This window comes from Podarcis gaigeae (genome assembly GCF_964106915.1).
Source record: "Podarcis gaigeae genome assembly, chromosome: 12".
In the NCBI taxonomy this organism is placed as follows: domain Eukaryota; kingdom Metazoa; phylum Chordata; class Lepidosauria; order Squamata; family Lacertidae; genus Podarcis; species Podarcis gaigeae.
The window spans coordinates 21,808,440-21,829,451 of record NC_139688.1 but is presented as its reverse complement, the minus strand read 5'-3'; the positions used below and the strand labels follow the sequence as shown (position 1 = coordinate 21,829,451).

General features: G+C 42.8%; 1 protein-coding gene across 1 annotated transcript in view; it reads left to right on the top strand.

The window, feature by feature from the left end:
* The window catches only part of MYO3A (myosin IIIA), a 105,659-nt gene that overhangs the window by 15,868 nt on the left and 68,779 nt on the right, over nt 1–21,012 (top strand). Inside the window, exons 4-6 of the mRNA XM_083704604.1 lie at nt 4,716–4,820; nt 5,611–5,710; nt 19,932–20,008. Coding sequence (XP_083560730.1) covers nt 4,716–4,820; nt 5,611–5,710; nt 19,932–20,008 — 282 coding nt within the window. The remainder of the gene's footprint in view (nt 1–4,715; nt 4,821–5,610; nt 5,711–19,931; nt 20,009–21,012) is intronic.

Sequence of the window (21,012 nt, the reverse complement as noted above, 5' to 3'; positions counted from 1 at the left end):
TTGAATGACCAAATTTATAATGGAGCACTTGCTTCCAGTGCTTCCAAGTGTCATTTTAAATTGCAACCCCATCATCGAAATCATCCAGCTCATCTTGCAGTTTTAACTCATCATTCATCTGTAACACAGGCGGCACATTTCTATTAGCAGAGCACATGGCCTCTTCTCACCCCAGGTAACCAATGACTCAACACGGGCATTAGGAAGCTGCTGTGCCTGTAGATTCAAGGATCATTAGCCCCAATGCTAAGGTGTTCACATGTGGCAGAGGATGGAAGAGAAGCAGAACCAGGTACCCAAACGCTAGCCGAAGGTGAAAGAGCCTAGACCCAGACAAAAACAGGAGACCAGCATCCCCCAGTCCTTCCAGACTTCCTCTTGCCCTGCTGTCCCCACCCCCACCCCAGGAAAACCCAATCTTTGTGACTGAACAGGAGCAAACACCCATCAGGTTTTCCTGGGGGAAATGGTGGGACAAACAGAAAACCGCTTGGACATGTGCTTTCTAGACTATGGCTTCCCTTGTGCTCCTGCCAATGCGTCCGTCCAGTGCCAACCTCTCCCTTCCACTAAGTGGCAGTGGCACTGACCCTGGTACTGGGAGCGGCTAGGTGCATGACCACATCCCTCTCTGTTGCTAACTGTTACTGGGAATATGTGATTTAAAAACCATTGCAAGTGGTTGCGTTAACATCTGGTTCAGCGAGTGTCAGATTAGCATTGTGACACATGTTTGTAGTTATATAAAAGTCTGCTGGCTCAGAGCTAGAGTTCCATTGCGCTCTTCCCCACTGCCCTCCCCAAATGCAATTCAAAGGTGATTCATAAGTATAGCAGACTATTTTAGGCAAATGGGGGTGAATTCTGTTGCTTTCATTTCCTTCTGCTCCCCAATCATATTTTCATGAATATTGTTGCTAAACTGCTGTATTTTCAGCTGCACCAATTTAGATGGTTGACTGTGTGTGTTGTGTTGTGTGTTTGTAAAGACCTAACCTTTGATCTGTGCCTACAAAGACAGTCATGGTGTCTTGACACAATTAGTAAAAATAGACATAGGAACAGAAAAAATAAATTGGAGGGGACACTTTGCCCATGAGGTTTTCCCTGGGCTGTGGAGAAAATAGAACAAGGCTTATATTAACCCGGGGAACATGGAGTCCTGCTTGCCCAGTTCAAAAAAGGACATGGAGGACTATGCTTCCAAATATTCCTTTTCCATTATGTATTGAAATATCCCCTTTTGAATTTCACTACAAATAAATGTGCTGGATGCTGTGCAAAAAACCATCTTTGCATACATTTGTTCCTGTGTGTGCTGAAGAGTACTTCAGCTTCTTCCTTTGAGGACCACAGTGATTTTAACTTCGCCTGACAACTGCTTTTCAATGCCTTCATTTTATGCACCTCCCAAAGTGCCAGTTTATAGGAAGATCAAATAATAATTTTTAAAGTATCAGATACTAAGAAAGGGAGTTATATGAAAGGTGTGTTTATTTTGTATGGTTAACAGGTTTCTTGGCATGCCAACCTTTAATTTATGCTCAGTGTTAAAAAGGTGGGGGCACAGTTCAACGGTAGAGCACTTGCTTGGCATGCAGAAGGTGCCAGCTTCAATCTCCAGGCAGGCCTGGGAGAGACCCTTGCCTAAAAGCCTGGAGAGCCACTGCCAGTCAGTGAAGGCAGTATTGAACTAGATGGGCCAACATTCTTCCTTGGTGTGAGGCTGCTTCCTAGGTCCCTATGTAAACCCAAGATGTCTGGCATCCATTGTCTTGGGATACAATGGAGGACTGCGCCTTTGGAGGTGGTCAAGCTGTTGGATTTGCAGCGCCTGCTGTGCCTGTAGAGAGACATGAGGGAGAGACATGTTTTGTTGCAGTTGGGGCAGATGAAGGTGTCCCGTTATGCTCCTGCAGATGCACCATGGCATTTCTTCTCTCTGTGCTCCTCCCAGTGGTCATTTCGCCTCTGATCACAGCTAGGAGTACACAACTTGACTGCCTGTCTCCAGGTACTGCGGTTCCCTGCAAGGGATTTTCACATGGCAGGGTTGATGATGCTGCCAGCCTTCATGTCACGTTTGCAGATTTTTTGGGTTTGTTATCTCGGGTGGCACAGCAAAACAGTTTCTTTAGGTCCACAATCTTACGTGGTGACCTAAAACCAACATTTTGGGGTACCATGCCTGAAAAAACCAACATTTTTCCAGGGTTTGAGATCTCGCATGGGTCATGTCATTCATGTGGGAATGCAGACCCAGAAGATGGCGTCCCAGATTTGGACTGTGTCCTGTTAAGGGTATGTGTTTGAAGGGTATGTGTCTTCAGTCAGAAGAGAAAGAGACCCATCAGTGAGGAGCAATTGTGTGGATGGGAGATTGCATGTGTGCTTGTTCTGGTAACGCACCACTTCTGATCCCTCACCTGAATTGAGTGCTCATTGTGGCTCATGAAAGGGCCAGGCCTTCTGCAAATATTTAAACTGATGAGAAGCCCTGTCCTTGGATGGCTTACGCCCAACAGAGTCTCACTGAAGAGCCCAGAGCTAACCTCAGCATATTATTTTGACAAATGGGCAGTCGATACACCACAGATTCACACAGGACTGCAAAACTTCCATTGAGTTTCAGTTTGTTTATTGGCTTCACCATCGATTGTATGACAAGATAAACATGGACAATTAATGAAGCATTCAGCTGTCCTTAAAACAGACTGCCACATGAAATCTAGGTAAATAAGTCAAGTATTTCTGTGGAAAGGGTAAACGGAGCCACTTTTTCTAGTGATTGCCTATATCTCTTTGCATGCAAGGCCTCAAGTTTCCTGCTAACTGCTACCAAAGGTCAAAACAAACGAGTGAGCTGGCTGAATAACATAGCTCTTACTTCCTTCTAGATGGGCCATTGCAATAAATAAGTAGGAATACCTTACATAGTGGCCTAAACTACAAGCACAATGTCTTAAATCATAAGGGATCTCCTCAGGTTTTCCTCCAAAACAGCATAGGGTATTTTGTTAAAATTATATGAAAGCTCCCAGTTTTTGAGGTGTGATATATAGTTCATTTTGGAAAAGGAATGTAGCTCAGTGGTAGAGGACATACTCTGCGTACAAAAGGTCCCAAGTTCAATTCCTGGCATCTCCATCTAAAGCTGGGGAAAGGATCCCATTTCTGATCCCATTCATCATGGAAAAGAGGTGGGCAGAAGGCTGGCCTCCTTTTTGTGACAGTATTCTGGTATGGAGTATCAACTTCTTTCCCTTCACAGCCTGTGGCAGCCATTTTGTACTGGCATTTGCAGCACACACCCACACCCTAATATATGAGTATTGACACCTCATTTTCTACCCAAAAAGCACTGGAGAATAATTATAGGAATTTGATAAAGGAGTTCTGGGTAATTTGCAGCAGATCAGCAAGAATTTTAGAATCCCGGTCATTTAATAATAGCAGTAACGAGGTACTCCCCCTCCAAGCTAAGACTGATGATCTAACAAAATCTTGCTGTAACCAGGAACAATTTTTGTGCTTGTGTAGAACAGGCATGGCCAAACTTGACCACTGGTCCTGTTAGCTAGGGATGATGGGAGTTGTAGTCCCAAAACATCTGGAGGGCCAAGTTTGGCCATGCCTGGTGTATAATGACTATGGACTCATCTACACTTGTCAGTTAAAACATAAAAAATGTGTTATAAAAATGTGGCACCAGAGGGCACTGTAAAGAAGTGATCTGTTATCAATGGAAAATTGCATTGAGAGTTCTATTACATGGGGTTTTTTTTAAAGTGTTTTTACAGATCGTTGTCAATCCAGTCTGAAACCTCTGTTCAGCTCTAGAACCAAAAGCAAAACCCTGTTCTGAAGAGAGCCAGTGTAGTGGTTAGTGTGTTGGACTAGGACCTGGGAAACCAGGGTTCAACACCTGTGTGCCATTCCCTTGGTGTCCTTGAGCCAGTTGTTGTCTCTCAGCTGAATCTATGTTGCAGAGTTGTTGTGATGATAAAATGGAGAGAAGGGAGAACCATGTAGGTAGGCCTCATTGAGATCATTGGAAGAAAAGTGGGATATAAATGTGGTAGTAATATTATGGCGATGTGTCTTGTGCCTTGCTCCAGCTGGTGGATTTTAAGGTTATAGTAAAACACCAAGTAGCTCCTATGAAGCTGAAGTGTACTCATGAGAGCAGAAGTCTGCCTATTGTGTAGAGTAGATGCTTAGGTAGACAGACCAATTATTTTAGCTGGGAATAAATAAGAAAGCTCCCTATGGTCTTAAGGCGACCTATTTTGAGGGAAAGCTTTCAGTCCTACATGGTTTACTTTTGATCCATCCCTAATCCATGGGAGAAAGTTAGACTATAAATATACAGTGGTACCTCAGGTTAAGTACTTAATTCGTTCCGGAGGTCCGTTCTTAACCTGAAACTGTTCTTAACCTGAAGCACCACTTTAGCTAATGGGGCCTCCCGCTGCTGCCGCACTGCCGGAGCACGATTTCTGTTCTCATCCTGAAGCAAAGTTCTTAACCCGAGGTAGTATTTCTGGGTTAGCGGAGTCTGTAACCTGAAGCGTATGTAACCTGAAGCATATGTAACCTGAGGTACCACTGTACTTTTAAATGAATGAATAGCAACTGGGTTAACAAGCCTAATAAAAAACAAACAAAAAATGTAATCATTACTTTTTTCTTTTCTTTCCTTTTCAACCAAATAGCTGTGTAATGGAGGATCTGTGACTGACCTTGTAAAAGGATTTCTGAAGCGAGGAGAAAGAATGAGTGAAGTTATTATTGCTTTCATTTTACATGAAGCCTTGATGGTAAGTAAGGAAATGCATTAACAGTTCAAATATTGGCTCTTGATTTTGGTGGAGAATTAATTTTGGTACAGAGTTAAGCACTGGAAGGGAAATGGGACATGGCCCTGCCAATCTCAGTCTGCCCTCAGCCAGTCCTTACCTAGTCCTCACCTGCTTTCCTTCTTCCTTACTACCAGTCCAGTGGGTAGCACTGCCTAACAGGTTCTAGCAGCCTTGCATGCTGTTATATATGAAATGGAGATCATGGTTTAATAGAAACTCTACATGGTTAAACAAGCCTGTTTCGTAAACCATGGTTTGAAGTTGACTTGTTTAGAAACTGCTCAGAGTTGTAAAGTTGCAAGTAAGAGCTGCCAAGTCTGTCTCATGGCTGCATGAAAGAAGGGGAAGGGAGTGCATGAGTCCAAGGCTTTTACACATAGCACTAAAGCATGGTTTAGGGTTACATACAAACACTGAATTTTGTTACATATTGCTGGTATAGCATTTCCTTCACCCCCATCTTCCTAACTACAGACACAGCAAATCTCAGGACAACACTAAGTTTGTAAGGTTCATTGGCTTGGGAAATGTATGAGTTTTATTCATTAAGGATTTTCCCCCCATGCAGATGTTTACCATGAGAGATAATTTAAACTCATGTGAACTATGGTGGATTTGTACTATAGGTATATTCCTGAATTAAAAACACATTAAATGGAATACTTACTAAGTTTACAAATATTTTGACAATTTCGTATTTTCTTTATTGAAGATAAATTCATTAAAAAAGCATAAACTCTCTTTTCAGGGGCTTCAGCATTTGCATGAAAACAAAACTATCCACCGTGATATCAAGGGAAATAACATCCTTCTAACCACTGAAGGAGGTGTTAAACTTGTGGATTTTGGTAAGTTGCAATGTCCTTATACCCTTGAGATGCCATGTTGCACTTGTCTGTCAAAAGCAGCCAACTTAGGGTCTGGGCAAACATGACCCAATGTGAGGTGGAGCAAGCCTTGGGCTTCAGTATACTCACGCCCTGCCCTCTCCTCAGGTAGAAGAAAGTTACACCTGTTCAAACCAAATACTGCACTGATTTTCACCTTGGAATCTGCCTAAAAGTAGTTCATGATGCAGTATCCTGGATTTCAAAAAGAAAGACCAAAGTATATTTCCAGTTGGTATAAAACTTTGGCTTAACCCAGGGGTGACTGGTGTCTCCCCTAAAAAGTGGGATTCTGTAAGTTATTCCTAAGTCATTTCCAAAAGGGACGCGGGTGGCGCTATGAGTTAAACCACAGAGTCTTGGGCTTGCCGATTGGAAGGTCAGTGGTTCGAGTCCCCACGACGGGGTGAGCTCCCATTGCTCGGTCCCAGCTCCTGCCAACCTAGCAGTTCAAAAACACAGCAAAGTGCAAGTAGATAAATAGGTACCGCTCCAGCGGGAAGGCAAATGGCGTTTCCGTGTGCTGCTCTGGTTCACCAGAAGCGGCTTAGTCATGCTGGCCACATGACCCAGAAGCCAATAAAGCGAGATGAGTGCCGCAACCCCAGAGTCGGCCACGACTGGACCTAATGGTCAGGGGTCCCTTTACCTTTATCCTTACCTTTAAGTCATTTCCACCCATCCATGACACAAGCCATTTGTCCCACACCCCTCCCATCAGACATTATAGTTGAATTGTGTTTTGGAGGTTCCTGTCGTGCAGATTAACTCCACGTGGTGAGGTGACAGATTTTTGCATAGACTGTTGCATCCCCTTTTTAATCTGGTGTTGTTATTGCCAGTGCTGCAATTATATGACTCGTCTCCTGTTCTGAGAGTTGATCTTGGTTGTTCATAAAGTTACTTTTTGTGTGCAGGCTGATTTTTATTATCCCTTTGGAGTTTTGCTTAACATTTTAAACTTGGATATAAATATTTGAAATAAATTATGTAGGATCATGATGTATATACACTGACATACGGCTAAATGTATGGGAGTCTTGTGGTTAAGAGACCAGTGGCGCAATCCTATACATTCAGAAGTTAGCCCCATTGACTTGAGTGGGGCTTACCTCCAGGAAACTGGGCACAGGATTGTGGCCAATATGTCAGATCAGGAAGGCCTCAGTTCAAACCTCACCTCTGATGTGAATGCATGTTTTGGCCTTAGGCAAGCCAATCTCAGCTCAAGATCTGTAAAATGGAAGTAATATTACTAACTTGGGTGGCGCTGTGGATTAAACCACAGAGCCTAGGACTTGCCGATCAGAAGGTCAGCGGTTTGAATCCCCGCGATGGGGTGAGCTCCCATTGTCCCAGCTCCTGCCAACCTAGCAGTTTGAAAGCACATCAAAGTGCAAGTAGATAAATAGGTACCGCTCCAGTGGGAAGGTAAGTGGCGTTTCCGTGCACTGCTCTGGTTCACCAGAAGCGGCTTAGTCATGCTGGCCACATGACCCGGAAGCTGTACGGCTGCTCCCTCGACCAATAAAGCGAGATGAGTGCCGCAACCCCAGAGTCGGCCACGACTGGACCTAATGGTCAGGGGTCCCTTTACCTTTATTACTAACTTATCTTTCATAGTTATTATAAGGATAACAAGTTGTGTGTGTGTGTTTCTATCTAATATGTGATCACTCTGAACATTCAAAAGTGCTGTAGAAATGCTAAATATGATTATTAAAAACACTAATCATGGGTGTGCTGGGAAGTCCTGATTGCTGTAAGGTTTGGAAAAATATTCTCTTGCCTCTCAAGATACTGTGCCTACTCATGCAGCTTTGATGTTAATGAGGTTGGCCATATCGCTCAGTACTAATTAGGTCAAGCCCTGTGTGATAGTGTCCCATTCACAACAGAAAGGGAACACCTCATTCAACTGTAAAATGAATTAAGAACAAAGACTAAAGCTGATTGGTCAGAAGCACCCATGTTGACCATGAATAGGAGGCTGTAAATTTTTGAGATAAATTTCCAGGAGTAAGAAGCTTGAAGTCTTAAAATCTTGCTTTTGGCATGGATATTGGCTTATCTTAAATTAAAACCAGATTCTTATTTCATGTAGTGTTTGGAATGAGTTTGGTTCTTTAGAATATAACTGCATCTAGAGCTACTTTTCCATTAACTTCAGTATTCTAGCCAAACCTATGGAGATTTTCAATAAATACTTACCCATAGGTTAAGATAAAGGGACCCCTGACATTTAAGTCCAGTCATGAACAACTCTAGGGTTGCGGCGCTCATCTCACTTTACAGCCCGGGGGAGCCTACGTTTGTCTGCTTGGCTATTGCAAAACATGGAGAGACACTATCTCACCGGTCCTACCAGTTGGGATGAATATGGATATTATACAGTTAGGGAATTAATGTTGAATGAGAGGGACTTACCTTAGGACAGAGATAGCCAATGTGGTGCCCTCCAGGTGTGCTCTGGCTCCCAGCTTGACCATCATTCAGGAATAATGGGAGTTGGGTATGATGGATATTCCAATAACATTTTAAGGGCATCACGGTGGCTATCCCTGCCTTAGAATATATCCAAGGTTAATTTTACAAGATTTGTACTTGGAAACACCTCCCTCAGGAGCCCTGACAGAGCTCAACACCTGTAGTAGCTGTTAAAAGGAAAGAGACATTCTTACCTATACAGAGGTTTTTAAAAGAAAATGTGATTTTTCTGACCTTGTTGTCCATCCTAGGATTGACATGATTGGTTGCGGTTTTACTTGTTTCACATTACTGTAATTCTTTCGTCGTTTGGTGGTTTGAGCTGATATAAGATCGTTAGGGAATATATTTCAATTAAATAAATATGAGCAAAGTTAAACGCTCGTAAATTTCACTGCATTTCAGTGGACAAGATCTAAGAACAGCCTTAATTCTGTTTAAATCTGTCAAACTCAAAATGTGCTTCTCTTTCGCTGGTTGTGCCTTTAAGAACTAGCCTCCCAGTATATCTGTGGCTAGTTTGGGATTTTATCTCGGATCTCCCAGGTCAAAGTTCAGCTGTTTTTCCTCAGGACTTTTGCTGGTTCTTTTTCTGTTGTTGCAACTAGTCGGTTTGTACTCTGCCAGCTTGACATCACATATGACAGCTGCTGTCAATAATAGGCAGGTTAATGGACCTTTGATAACAGAACTGGCTTTTTCTTCCCTTTGTGGCTTGTGAACTTCTGAATTGTGGGACATAATATTTTCCTGTTCTGCTAAGCCAATTTATTTTGCACAGCAGTGATGCTAGCCTTTGTGAACGGCCTGCACCTTTTGTACATTTCTTTCTTGGCTGTCATGTTATTTCGTCCCGCAGCAGTCATTCCAGACACTGTTGGATTAGTACAGCCATTACAGACAATGGCGCCACAGTAGTAAAGATCCAGATTTCAGCCACTCTACTTATTCCCACTTACGCTGCATGCCCTACTTTTGCCGCTGGCTCTCGGGCACACATTTTCTGCAATGTTCGAGTCCAGTACTTTTTTTATGGGGACACGCAGCGGTATGCATGCTTCTAAACATTTTGTGATTCTAATGTGAGAAGAAACTAAAAATTTTAAATTTTTTAGTTTCTTCTCTAGCACGGTGAATCATCAGTTCTGTTGCTACCCCCGATAGCAGCCTCATTTCCTGTCACGGTGTTTCCTGAGTCTCAGACAGAAGCGAGCGTTTAATGTGTGAAGTAGGAGTTGGAATCTAGCACAGTTATTAGTCAGTTTTGTTGTTACCACCTCTGATGGAGGCTTCCTTTCCTATCCTGGTGTTTCCAGAGTCTCAGACGGAAGTGAGCATTTAATGTGTGAAACAGTGCGGAATGTGGATGTGTGGTGTTTACTGATGAAAGTTTGGCCTCATTGAGGGGCTTTATTTCAATATGCGTAGAAAAATTACTATTTTTCATCATCATGAGGTAATGCATGTTCTTTGTGCTTTTGTACTTTGTACTCTTGTATTTATTTCCCCCGATTTGAACTATAAAATGCTTATTTTCTTGAGTCAAAATGAGAGTACCCATAAACATTTTTTAAAGAAAAAAATCACTGTGTGAGCCCCATATTTTGGAGCTTGCTGTAGTCTTTCAGTCATCCTCATGCTTCTCTGTCATGGCCCGGTCAGAATATGCACTCATGCTCCACCCTGAAGCATTCCCAGGCACATTCCTGTGGGATAACTCATGACATCACATGTGTGTTATGGGCTTTACATGATGTGATTCCCACTTCCCCACTTCACAAACTGAGGCAAGCTTTGCATAATTTGACCTCACATTGTGTTCATCCATTTAAACCTTGTTGATTAATTTACTATGCCGTAGTTTACTTTGGTGTTATTTAAGGCATGGCATGTGGCATGTAAACAGCACTAGTCACAAATAATTAGATTTGAGGGGTTTTTAATTAGCTTGATTTGACTGGGTTGTTTCATTTAGTTTTATGTTGTGTCATGTGTAATGTGTAATGTACTTTAGGTCTGCAATTTACAGGAAAGAGTTAACGTATGTAGGGAACGGAAATAACTAATTGCTAATTAAGTTCAAATAGTGAGCTATAAATAGATAGGTAACTGGGGTGACCCTACTTGGAATATGAAGTTGACAGCCTCAAAAAAATGAATTTGAATGCTTATGCTAATTTTAGGTGATTTGAAATGCAAGAATTGTTTTATAGAGATTGTAACAACTGCTGGAGGACTTTTCAGAGTGACTAGTGAATATTTTTTTATTGCAACACATTTTATTGAAATCAAAATTTATCTCTACATATTTAGGCACCTGGATCTTTGAATGGGACAATAACTTAAAATTCTTTCTGTGTATTGATATATTTTCAGCTCATATTTAATCTGTTAGGTCTGTGGCTTAACAAGTTATCAGCAGTTACCCACACTGGGGATGCTCAAGATAATGATTCTACAAATTTTATATCCCATATTGTTGCAGACTGCCCCCCAGACTTCAGGTGTAGATAGCGTGTGAGGAGCTACAGTGGATGGCGGGAGGATCAGTGAAATACAATGTGTGGGCGAATGTGCTTTCCATCCATGATGACCCGTCATTGTATTTAACCAGAAGTGTATTTACTACATGAGAAAATTTACTGCAATACTATATCTTGCAGTAATATCTAGGATGATCACCGCATTTTCCGCTCTATAAGACGCACCAGACCATAAGACGCACCTAGTTTATGGAAGAGGAAAACAAGAAAAAAAATATATTCTGAATCCCAGAAGCCAGGACAGCAAGCCTGGGAGAGGCTGCGCCTGGCTAAGGCTCCCCCAAGAGTAGCACTCCCTTCTCGGGGAAAAGCCCGCAAGAGCCCCACGGAGTGTGTGTGCGGGGGCTTTTCCTGCCTGCCTCCCACCTGCATTCGCACACACACTCCCCCTACTTTTTAGGAGGGAAAAAGTGTGTCTTATGGAATATGGTGAATCTACTGGAAGGCAAGGCTCCTGAGCCTTCTCTTTGTTGAGTCGAAAAATAAATTCCAGCAGGTGCAACTTCCCCACCTCTGTATGAGAAGTTGAATCTGTCAGAATTCCTTTGTTTGAATCAACCTTATAGGAGTTTCATGAGACAGCCGTGCTAATAACATCAGGTGCCAGCAATACTTGCTCTGTCTCTCATCTAGTCCCAGATTATAGCTAAAGTAGGTTTGAACCAGTAGCACATGTGGCTTTTGAAGAAACATTGCCTGCTCTTTTCTTTAACAACAAGCTTAACTTGACCTTTCATCTCTTTCTCTTAAAAAAACAAATTAAAATCCTGGTTTCATGTAGTTGATTGTATGTAAGTCACTCAGGGGGTCTTTTTTGACTGAAGAGCAGGGTATTTTAGTCAGTCAGTCATTCATCCATTACATTTATATGCCCCTTGATATTAAAAAAACAAACAAACTCTTACAAAACATGAAACAGTAAAATTAAGGAAAAAATACAACCTTGCTTTAAAACATACAAAAGTTAAAATACTAATACATGTTAAAATTTAGATGCTCTAAATAAATAAATAAAACAGTTGTCCATCCAAGCTAGGGAGTGCAGAGGGAAACTTGAACGTGCCATGGGAAGAGGAGAAAATATGAGCTTGAGACACCATCACGGTGGTGGCCAAACCGTGGTTTGCCTGTAACTCAGTTGAGTTGTCACTGAAATGAAAGGGTTGAGATAAGACCCAGGTAAACCAAACAGGAAACAATTACAGTAATCCAATGAGGTAAAGTCGAGGGTATGAATTAAAGAATGAACCAAATCAAAAGAACAGAAATGGACAGCTTTGCTTGAAGCATCAAGCAGCGTGACTAAACCAGAGGCTCAGACTCCACTATGAATCATCTCTGAGAAGCTGAGGGAAGATAATTGGCTTTTTATTTAGAATATTTGACATTGGCGTGTCGCAAGTACCAGGGGAATGCTGAACTGAAACAATTTATCTAAGCTGCTTGTGGAACTTGGAGCCAATCTAGATGTTATGGCAGCAAAGCGGTGTATAAGAGTCAGGTCCTACCTGGTCCTACCATTAGGCAGAATGAGGCAGCAGCCTCAGGCAGCAGATGCTGGACGTGGGTGGGCAGCAGCAGCAGCAGTGGGTGTCCTTTGTGGGCTAAGCTGCCCCTCTAAGCTAGCCTGCTGCTGTCAGGTATGGTGGAAGACACTGTCCTTGTCACCAGTGCTGAAATAAGATTCAGTTAGCAGACCAGTTGACTTCAGTACATAGAACAGGCAAGGGAACATCTCAGGTAGCAAAATGTCTTAGGTAAACCCTGTGGGTTACTGACAAATTCATATAAAGCTGGAGACTCATATAAAGGTTTAGCTCAACCAAACATGCCCATCTTCTTTCGTTTTTCCCACCTCTTGGGGTCCCAGATGTAAGAAGGAAGGACAGAGGACAATGGTTGCTAGTAAAATGACAGTGTCAGTGCTAAAACACACCTAAAATTCCAGGCCCTCCCATTTCTGCCTAACATCTCCAGAGTGAGAGGGAAAGTATCTCAGCTCTGGGACCAATGGGAGGTGAAATGCCACCCTCCCTCCAAAAGCAATAGGCTGACAGAAGAAGAAAATAATGGAGAAACATCCTCTCCACCAACATGAGTCCAGCAGAGCTTTGGGTTGGGTGGTTCCTCCTGCTTGGAATCTCTCTCCCCTGCCTTCAGGTGGGATTCCTCTGCTCAAAGGCCTGGGAAAACATTCAGGTGGACTGGTGTCCTCTCTGGAAGCATGGCTCAGGGGGCAAGGAGTTGCTTTTACACTCCTTGTCTATTTGAACCATCACCTCTAAGGCTTACTGTGACTATTCTTTCAACTCCAGATGATTCGTGAGCATGTGGTTTGTTCATCTTCTCATATGATATATGCCATAAGTCGTTTGCTTCACCTATCCTGATTTGTTTTATTGTCCCAATGCCTCACTCTGTCCTCTGGGTATATCTGGAGCATTGCTGACACGACTCCATGGAAAACCATTGTGCAGATAATGCAGATGTATTCTGCTGTTTGTGCTGGTGCAGACCTGCAGATTGGTTTTTTAAGTCAGACACTTGCCTTGGTATAAATTCTGGGATCTGCAACATGCTGCAGGCCAGTTGTACGTCAGATTCATACCAATGTGCACTCTGCCCAGCAAATGGGCAGAGTCACTTGTATGATTACTGTCGGTCATCTCAGAAGCGTTCTTGATGCTAGGTCGTTCCCTCACTTGCTGTATTGGATTTGTGGTTTTTGACAGGGGTGTGGGTGTGCGTAAGGTGTCAGTGGGGAAACTTAAATAAATTGAGATGCCCTTTTGTCAGGAGTCTAGGTTCCTGGCTTGATAACACGGTAAGCGTAGGTAATTAAAAAGGAGGATTCATTGCAAAAATGAACAGATAGCTCTGGACAGCTCTAGCCAAGCCGCCATTATTATCACTCAAGATGACCCATGAAGACTCCTACCGGTGTCAACAGAAGATATTAAACTTCCAACCCTTTCGTCTCTTATTTTGCTTCCTGTCTAGCAGCCCCACTATTCGCTACCGCCTCAGACTTATTGTGTCAGCTACAGCCTCTCCCTTGTTCTAAAAAACTGTCTCTGTGGCTGTTTGCGCCTTTTTGAGCTTCCTGAGAACTTTGGCTGTGTTCCAGCCCACTCTCAGTTGTTCCTTTGGTAACCGGTCATCCGAAATCAGGGGGAGTCGACTCTGGCAGCTGTGTGCTCTGCCCAGCCAGCGTCGACTCCAAACTTCTCTGTTCCTGACTGTATTCAGCAGCTGGATACAAAGTTACACTTGGAGCTGGCTCATTCCTGACACCTTCTATGCCACATTATGGTTTTGGGAAATCCTTCGGGTTTCTTCTTCTTCAATTATTAGATGTGCACATTCCATGCGTCTAATGTCTGCAAATCCTAATTTTCATCCCCACACAAAATAATCTGACTGCTCAGCAAAAGGAGAATTTAGCAGAGCCAGTATAGACTGTGTTGTCTGCATGACCCAGAGAGAGGTGTGCCAGCCAAGTCCTACCATGAACCCCCATCAGGCCTACACTTCTTTAAACAACTGCTTTCAAGCATGTTATTGGAGGAGAGGAGTTCCAATGCAAATGTGCTTTCCATGATAGGGGCAGGGAACCTTTATTTGAGTCAAGGGTCACGTTCCCTCATGGGGACACCTTCTGGGAGCTGTGTGGCAGTGACTGGTGGGCCCAGTGGCAAAAGAGGGCAAAGCAATGGATGTGACTCTTCCTTTGTGCAGTAGGTTACAGTGCAGTCATGCAAAAATGAGACACATCTCCACCCTGCATCCTGGCAAGCAAGAGGCATTATCAGAGTCCAAGGACACACTCCAGCCAAGCAGAAACACCCAAGGGTGCAGAACAGGACTGCCAAGAGGCCTGGTCTGTGGAGAGGAACAGGCCTAGGGAGGCTCCCAAGGGCACCCCTGCTCTATAATTCTGATTTCCTGTAATCTCTGCTATGAATCTTCCATCCAGTGTCACGTTATTCCTGCCTATAGTGACATTCAGAAAGCTTTCCAAAGGTTTGACAGAGCCTCTGTTGTCTTGAAGCAATGAGTTGGCATCCTTTTGTACTCAGAACGCTGTTGGCTTTCACTATCTGTAAACTTTGTGTGAATCATTCTGCAAGGCGTAACCATTAGTTAAAGCAATTTCACTTGAAATTGTTCCAAAAGAAAAAGACGTTTCTCTGTGCCCCCTAGCTGATGTTTAGGCGTGAGTCAGAGAAGGGCTTTGTGATTACTTTTAGTCATGGTCTCATGTATCAGTAAATAAAACTGCCTGCCTCGCTGATTCCAATCAGGGATCATTGTGTAGTTGTTGCGCCACACCAGATAATTTGTCCATTGCGTGTGGCATGGCAATTCTGGACAAGTTTGCTTTGGAATAATAAAAAGACCAGGCTTTTTAAAAGACTGCGCTTTACATATCCAATAGTAAAGATGGGTAGCAATGCCTCACACTCAGTCTGTCATCTCAAAGATAATAAGGGTGAAACAAGGTTAGCTCCCCTAGTTCCCCAGTTTTGGTGCCATCACAGAGGGCCTTGTTGCACATTGCTTGGCTGCCCGCTTTTATATACGCTCTATACAGCTGACTGTGCCCCCAAATACCCCAGTAATAAGATCATTAAGTTCGCAGATGATACAACGGTGGTTGGTTTAATCACGAGGGGAGACGGCCTATAGGAAGGAAGTTGAGCAGTTGGGGGAGTGGTGCAGCAAAAACAACTTACTCTTACAGGGTTGTAAAGACTGCAGAGAGAATAACTGGGTGCACTCTTCCCACCTTAGATCAAATCTATGCTGCCAGGTGCCATAAGAAAGCGGCAGAGATAGTGCAGGATAGTACGCACCCCGGAAATGATCTCTTTCAGCTTCTGTCTTCTGGAAGAAGGTATAGGGTTATAAAGGCCAGGTCTAGCCGCCTGAGAAACAGTTTCTACGCAAATGCAATTCTGGTTCTAAACGCAGCATAAGGGGTCTCTATAGTATAGTGTATTTTTTTAGTATAGTGTATTCTATAGTATAGTATAGTGTATTTTAAAATGGGGTTTCAGAGTTTTTAGGGGTTTTTCTAGTATAGTATAGTGTGTTTTAAAATGGGGTTTCAGAGTTTTTAGGGGGTTTTGAATGTTTTATGTAGTTTTCCAATTTCATTGTTCTGTATGGGACAATGACAATAAATATATTGTATATCGTATATCGTTCATGCAATAAAACCGCTAACACCTTTACAAAGCTAAGCAGGGCCCAGTACGGTTTCAAATTGGATGGGTGACCACGTGTTGAGATTCCTGCATTGCAGAGGGTTGGACTGGATGTCCCTTGGCTTCCCTTCCAACTCTACAATTCTATGACTCTAGAAAATCTAATTGTAATGAAAGCTGCCCTGTATCTTCAGGAGAATCCAAGGATGCTGTGTGGTAATACCAGGCATCAGTGTTACCCATTTTCCCAAACAACATACAACTGCAGGAGTGATGGCTTTGTTCTCAGTCAAGCTCACAACCCACAGCACCTCCTTGGTTTTATCTGGATTAAGTTTCAGTTGCTCAGTCTGGCATAACTGTCTAGCTCTGGGAAACCTTTCATCTGCAAAAGATTTGCACTGTGGTTTTGATCCATATGCTTCTCTGCTGTATTTTTAGATTTCTTCCAAAAATAATTTCGACCTCTCTTCCCCGCCTTCCCCTCAGAAAAGCTGCTGTTAGAAAACTTTCAAGCCTGGCCTTATTCTTGACTGGCTGACAAGGTGCTGAAAGAGAGTACAGCCAAGTGTGGCATAACATCACCATCCTTTTGCAAGAGGCAAGCGCTTAAGGAAATATTGTTCAGCAGATGACACAGACTGAAATGCCAGCTTGCTGCCAAGAGCGAAAGGTTAAGAATAATGCTAATAAATTTAAAAGTCAGCTTTCAGAAAGCCACTTTTCATCATTCAGATTTAAAACATGCATTGTGTTGCACATACATATATATATATATATATATATATATATAGCACACTAGCCTGGGAACTTCCTCTCTGCCCAGAACATTGGAGGCTAGACACCACACCCCCTCTACAGTATTTATAGGAACTCAAACATTGAGATCCCGCTCTGTTCCAGTAACAAGAAGCCGAAAGCACCAGCCTGAAGATGACGAGTGAGACCTCGTCGAAACGTCGCCTAGACACCCCAACTTTTACACGGGAAGACACCCGAGGACACCAAAACCTGCATTCCTGTACCCGTGAAAATCTACGAAAGCATATATATATATATATATATATATATATATGAGATCCACGTGCCCTGTCAATATTTTTGGGGCACTTTAGAATAATTGAATGGGCCGTGATTTCAACTGAGCATCTCTTGCAAATTAATGTTAGATTTATGTTTGCCCTTTCCTCTGCAAGGCAATTTATGGTAATCAAATTTGACAACAGAAGCATAATAAAAAATAACTCAGTTGCTTCTTGGGCATGATTGTCCATGTCTTTGCCTTTGCCAAGCCTAAGTGAATGAAATTAATTCAGGAGCACAATCTATAGCAGGCGAGGAAAAGATGGCATCTCCCCCTTTCCCAATTATGTTTATTTATCACAATCCTTTATATCCCACCTTTCGAGGCAGAAATTCTGGCAAAGCAGCTTATAAGTTACACCGAAATTCATTTTAAGAATCACAACAAGTGATTGCAATATATGAAATATTATCAAGATTGTCCTGGCAGGGCAGCTGATAGTTGAAGGTTCAACGGGGAGAGGGTGCGATCTAGCTGGAAGAAACTCTCAGATCTGCCTTCCCTGTGTCCTTTGCAATAGGATTGCCATTGTAAGGGCATGGAAGTGGTCACTGAATACCCTTGCAAAATGTGAATGACTAGCTGTGGACACACCATACTTTTGAAGCACATTATTTCCCCCAAAGAATCCTCACAGAGCTTCAATTCCCAGCACTATTAACAAACTACAGTTCCCAGGATTCTTTTTTAAAATGTATGGTGTGTTTGTGGCCTGATATTAGTTCAGATGGAGCACAGTCTCCAACTTCCCAAGATTGTGTGACAGGGACTTTTTAGTAGTGACTCCCCATATGTGGCACTCCCTGTTCCATGACGCTATGCATCTTTCATTATGTATTTATCTGAATACTGTACATTTAAAGGGTGAGAGAATCCCATGCTTTAGCTGAAAAGGCTCCCAGAGCAGCTTTTGAAGTTCTGCGCTATGAAGAAGAGGAGGAGTTTGGATTTGATATCCGGCTTTATCACTACCCGAAGGAGTCTCGAAGTGGCTCACATTCTCCTTTCCCTTCCTCCCCCACAACAAACACTCTGTGAGGTGAGTGGGGCTGAGAGACTTCAGAGAAGTGTGACTAGCCCAAGGTCACCCAGCAGCTGCATGTGAAGGAGCGGAGACGCAAATCCAGTTCACCAGATTACGAATCTACCGCTCTTAACCACTAGAACACAATGTCCTCAGGCATGTACAATCTAAAAGACACAACCAAAAAAGTATGTGGGGAGGGGAGAAGTTGTGGCCCCAGTTTCTTAAAGTGACAGTTCTTATAACAACCAGCTGGGAGGGGGGTCAGTTCAGGTAGCCTGATGGAATGGTTGCTGCACAGTGATGCCTGGATAGCTCAGTTGGTTACAGTGTGGTGCTCATAGTGCCAAGGTTGCAGGTCCAATCCCCGTATGGGACAGCTGCATCTTCCTGCATTTCAAGGGGCTGGACTTAGATGATGCTCAGGATCCCTTCGAACTCTATGGTTCTATGACTGAGGAACATCTTCTCTCCCTCTGCTTTGCAGCCTGATGTTTGGTGACATTTGAGAAGAAGCAAAAGCAGCAGCTGGTCTCCTAGCAGAGGTGTTTGAATAACTCTTCCTTGCCTTCTTTGCCACTGCTCCAACATTCTTAGAAAACTTTTCTCTGAAGCTTAAGAATGGGAAAAATAGGAGTATGTAGGCATGGCAGTAGCCACGCTGGTTCTTTGACTGTTTCTGTGTCCCTCGTGACCCTTTCTGGGAAGGCGGCTGCAGCAAGAAATAGGTTTAACTGCCATGAGTAAGTTAATTGTAGCAAACCTTTGTAGAAAGGAGATATTTTTAGCCTTGCAGGCTACTATTTTTATTTCTCTTGTTTACGCATCGGTCTCTCTCCTGTTTGGTTTTAAGCCGTTAAACTAGGTTTGTTTGTGTTATTGCATGAGAAATCAATGGGGCACAAATCCCCTGAAAGTCAAAAGTTTTAAAACCATTTGTGCAGGTTAGAGTGTAGGTCTTAACAACAGTTTGTGTTCCATGTGAGCGGATTTTCAATGGTGTACACATTTAGATGTGTTTCAGCCTGTCATTGCATCCTAGCAGAAATGTGCTAGGAGTCATTGAGCAGCCTTGCTCAGTGCAGTTTTCATGCATCTTGGTTTTTTTATTTTTATTTTTTACGACTAATCGTGCTTTTAGCAGAAGGATGCGTGCAATTCAGATGTTTTCTGAGGATGAAATGAAATGAATGCACAAACTATTAATGTAGCTGAGGTTTTCTTTTTCTTTCACTCCTGGTGCTGGCTTTAAAAGAGTAACGCCAGTGCTTTTTTTCCCTGAGGGGACGCAGGAATACTCATACCCATAAACATTTTGTGAATCTAAGTTTGGCCTCATTGAGGGGCAGTATTTCAATATGAGTAGGAAAATGAGAGTACCCCTAAACATTTTTTTTAGAAAAAAAAAGCACTGAGTATTGCTAATGTCTTTCTTTTTCTTTTTTTAAAAGTATGCCTTAAACGAAAGAGCGAGTTTGACTCCCTCAAATGCCCGTTGTGGTTTCCTCCCACTAAGAATAGGAAACAGAAAAACTGTAATCATCGGTCCCAAAAAATGTGCAGTCAGATTGCTTGTATAAACCCGAATTTAGAACTAAATTCAAACCCCTTTCAAGCCGCTGGCAGTGAATGAAACTCAGGGTGGGTGGCGAAAGGAGGGCATGCGACATTTACCAGCCTTCTTGCTTGCTTGTTGGCAGAGAGCTGAAAAAATGCTGCTAAGCTTTTGAATGAGAAACGCCATGTTGGAACAAAATTATGAGAACAATAGATGTGATACTCTCTGCATAGAATTCATTAAGCATAGATGTGTCAATCTGCTTGTTCCCTTTAGGTGTATCAGCCCAGCTGACCAGCAGTCGTCTCCGTCGGAACACATCTGTGGGAACTCCTTTTTGGATGGCTCCTGAGGTTAGATGAAATATTATTAACTCCTACTATAGGGTTGTGTCTGTATGAGCTTCTCTCTCTCTTTCTATCTATCACTTTCTAAATCCTTTGCTATACCCACCCCAAGTTTCTAGCTCTCTCTGTTCTGACACTATGCCATTTGGGAGGGGGGGGGACTTTGCATTTGATCTGTGTTAAGACTATTAAAACAGACTGCAGCCAAGTTCATGTTTTGGCATTATTCATTTGGGTCCAGTAAAATAAATCCCTGGCAGTGAAGTTAACTTCGTTCATGTTTAAATTGGTGTTGATAGGTTTATTGCAGAAATCTATATAACCCTGTCAGGTTTCATACATAATAAGTGTCGAGGCTGCATAAACACCACATATTTAAAACACATGAATTCCCCACCCCTAGAATCCTAGAAGTTTTGGTTGACCTCTCACAGAGCTACAGGTCCAAGCACCCTTAACAAACTACAGTTCCCATGTTTCTTTGGGAGAAGTAATGAACATTAAATGTATGGTGTGTCCCTGCAGCCTTATTAATATGTTCACTTGCCTCTTCAGCTCACTCGATGCATGACATCTTCTCTGCATAAATTTCCGCGTGGAAAAATTAAATAAGACCTGGAAAACCAAATGTTTTCTTTCCCTCTCCCAATATTCAGCCACCAAACCAAATGTTTAACGGAGTATCCCAGGGGATTTCAGAGAACGGCAATGTGTGATGAAATGTATAGTCAAAAGAGACAACAAGCCAACACTCTGTTTATTTCGCTTGCTCATTTGTTGGGGCTGAAACTCAGGGCAGGGGGGAGGCAATGCAGAGGTTTGTTAGTTTCTGCTATCCAGCTGGTACTTCGGTCACTGAAGGGTTGAAATAATAATGCTTTTCATGAAATTGGTCTCCTTTATGGATCACAATGGAATGTTAACAAAAGGACTGCTACTCTGGGGACGTCTACACAACATGGTAAAGGTAAAGCGACCCCTGACCATTAGGTCCAGTCGCAGATGACTCT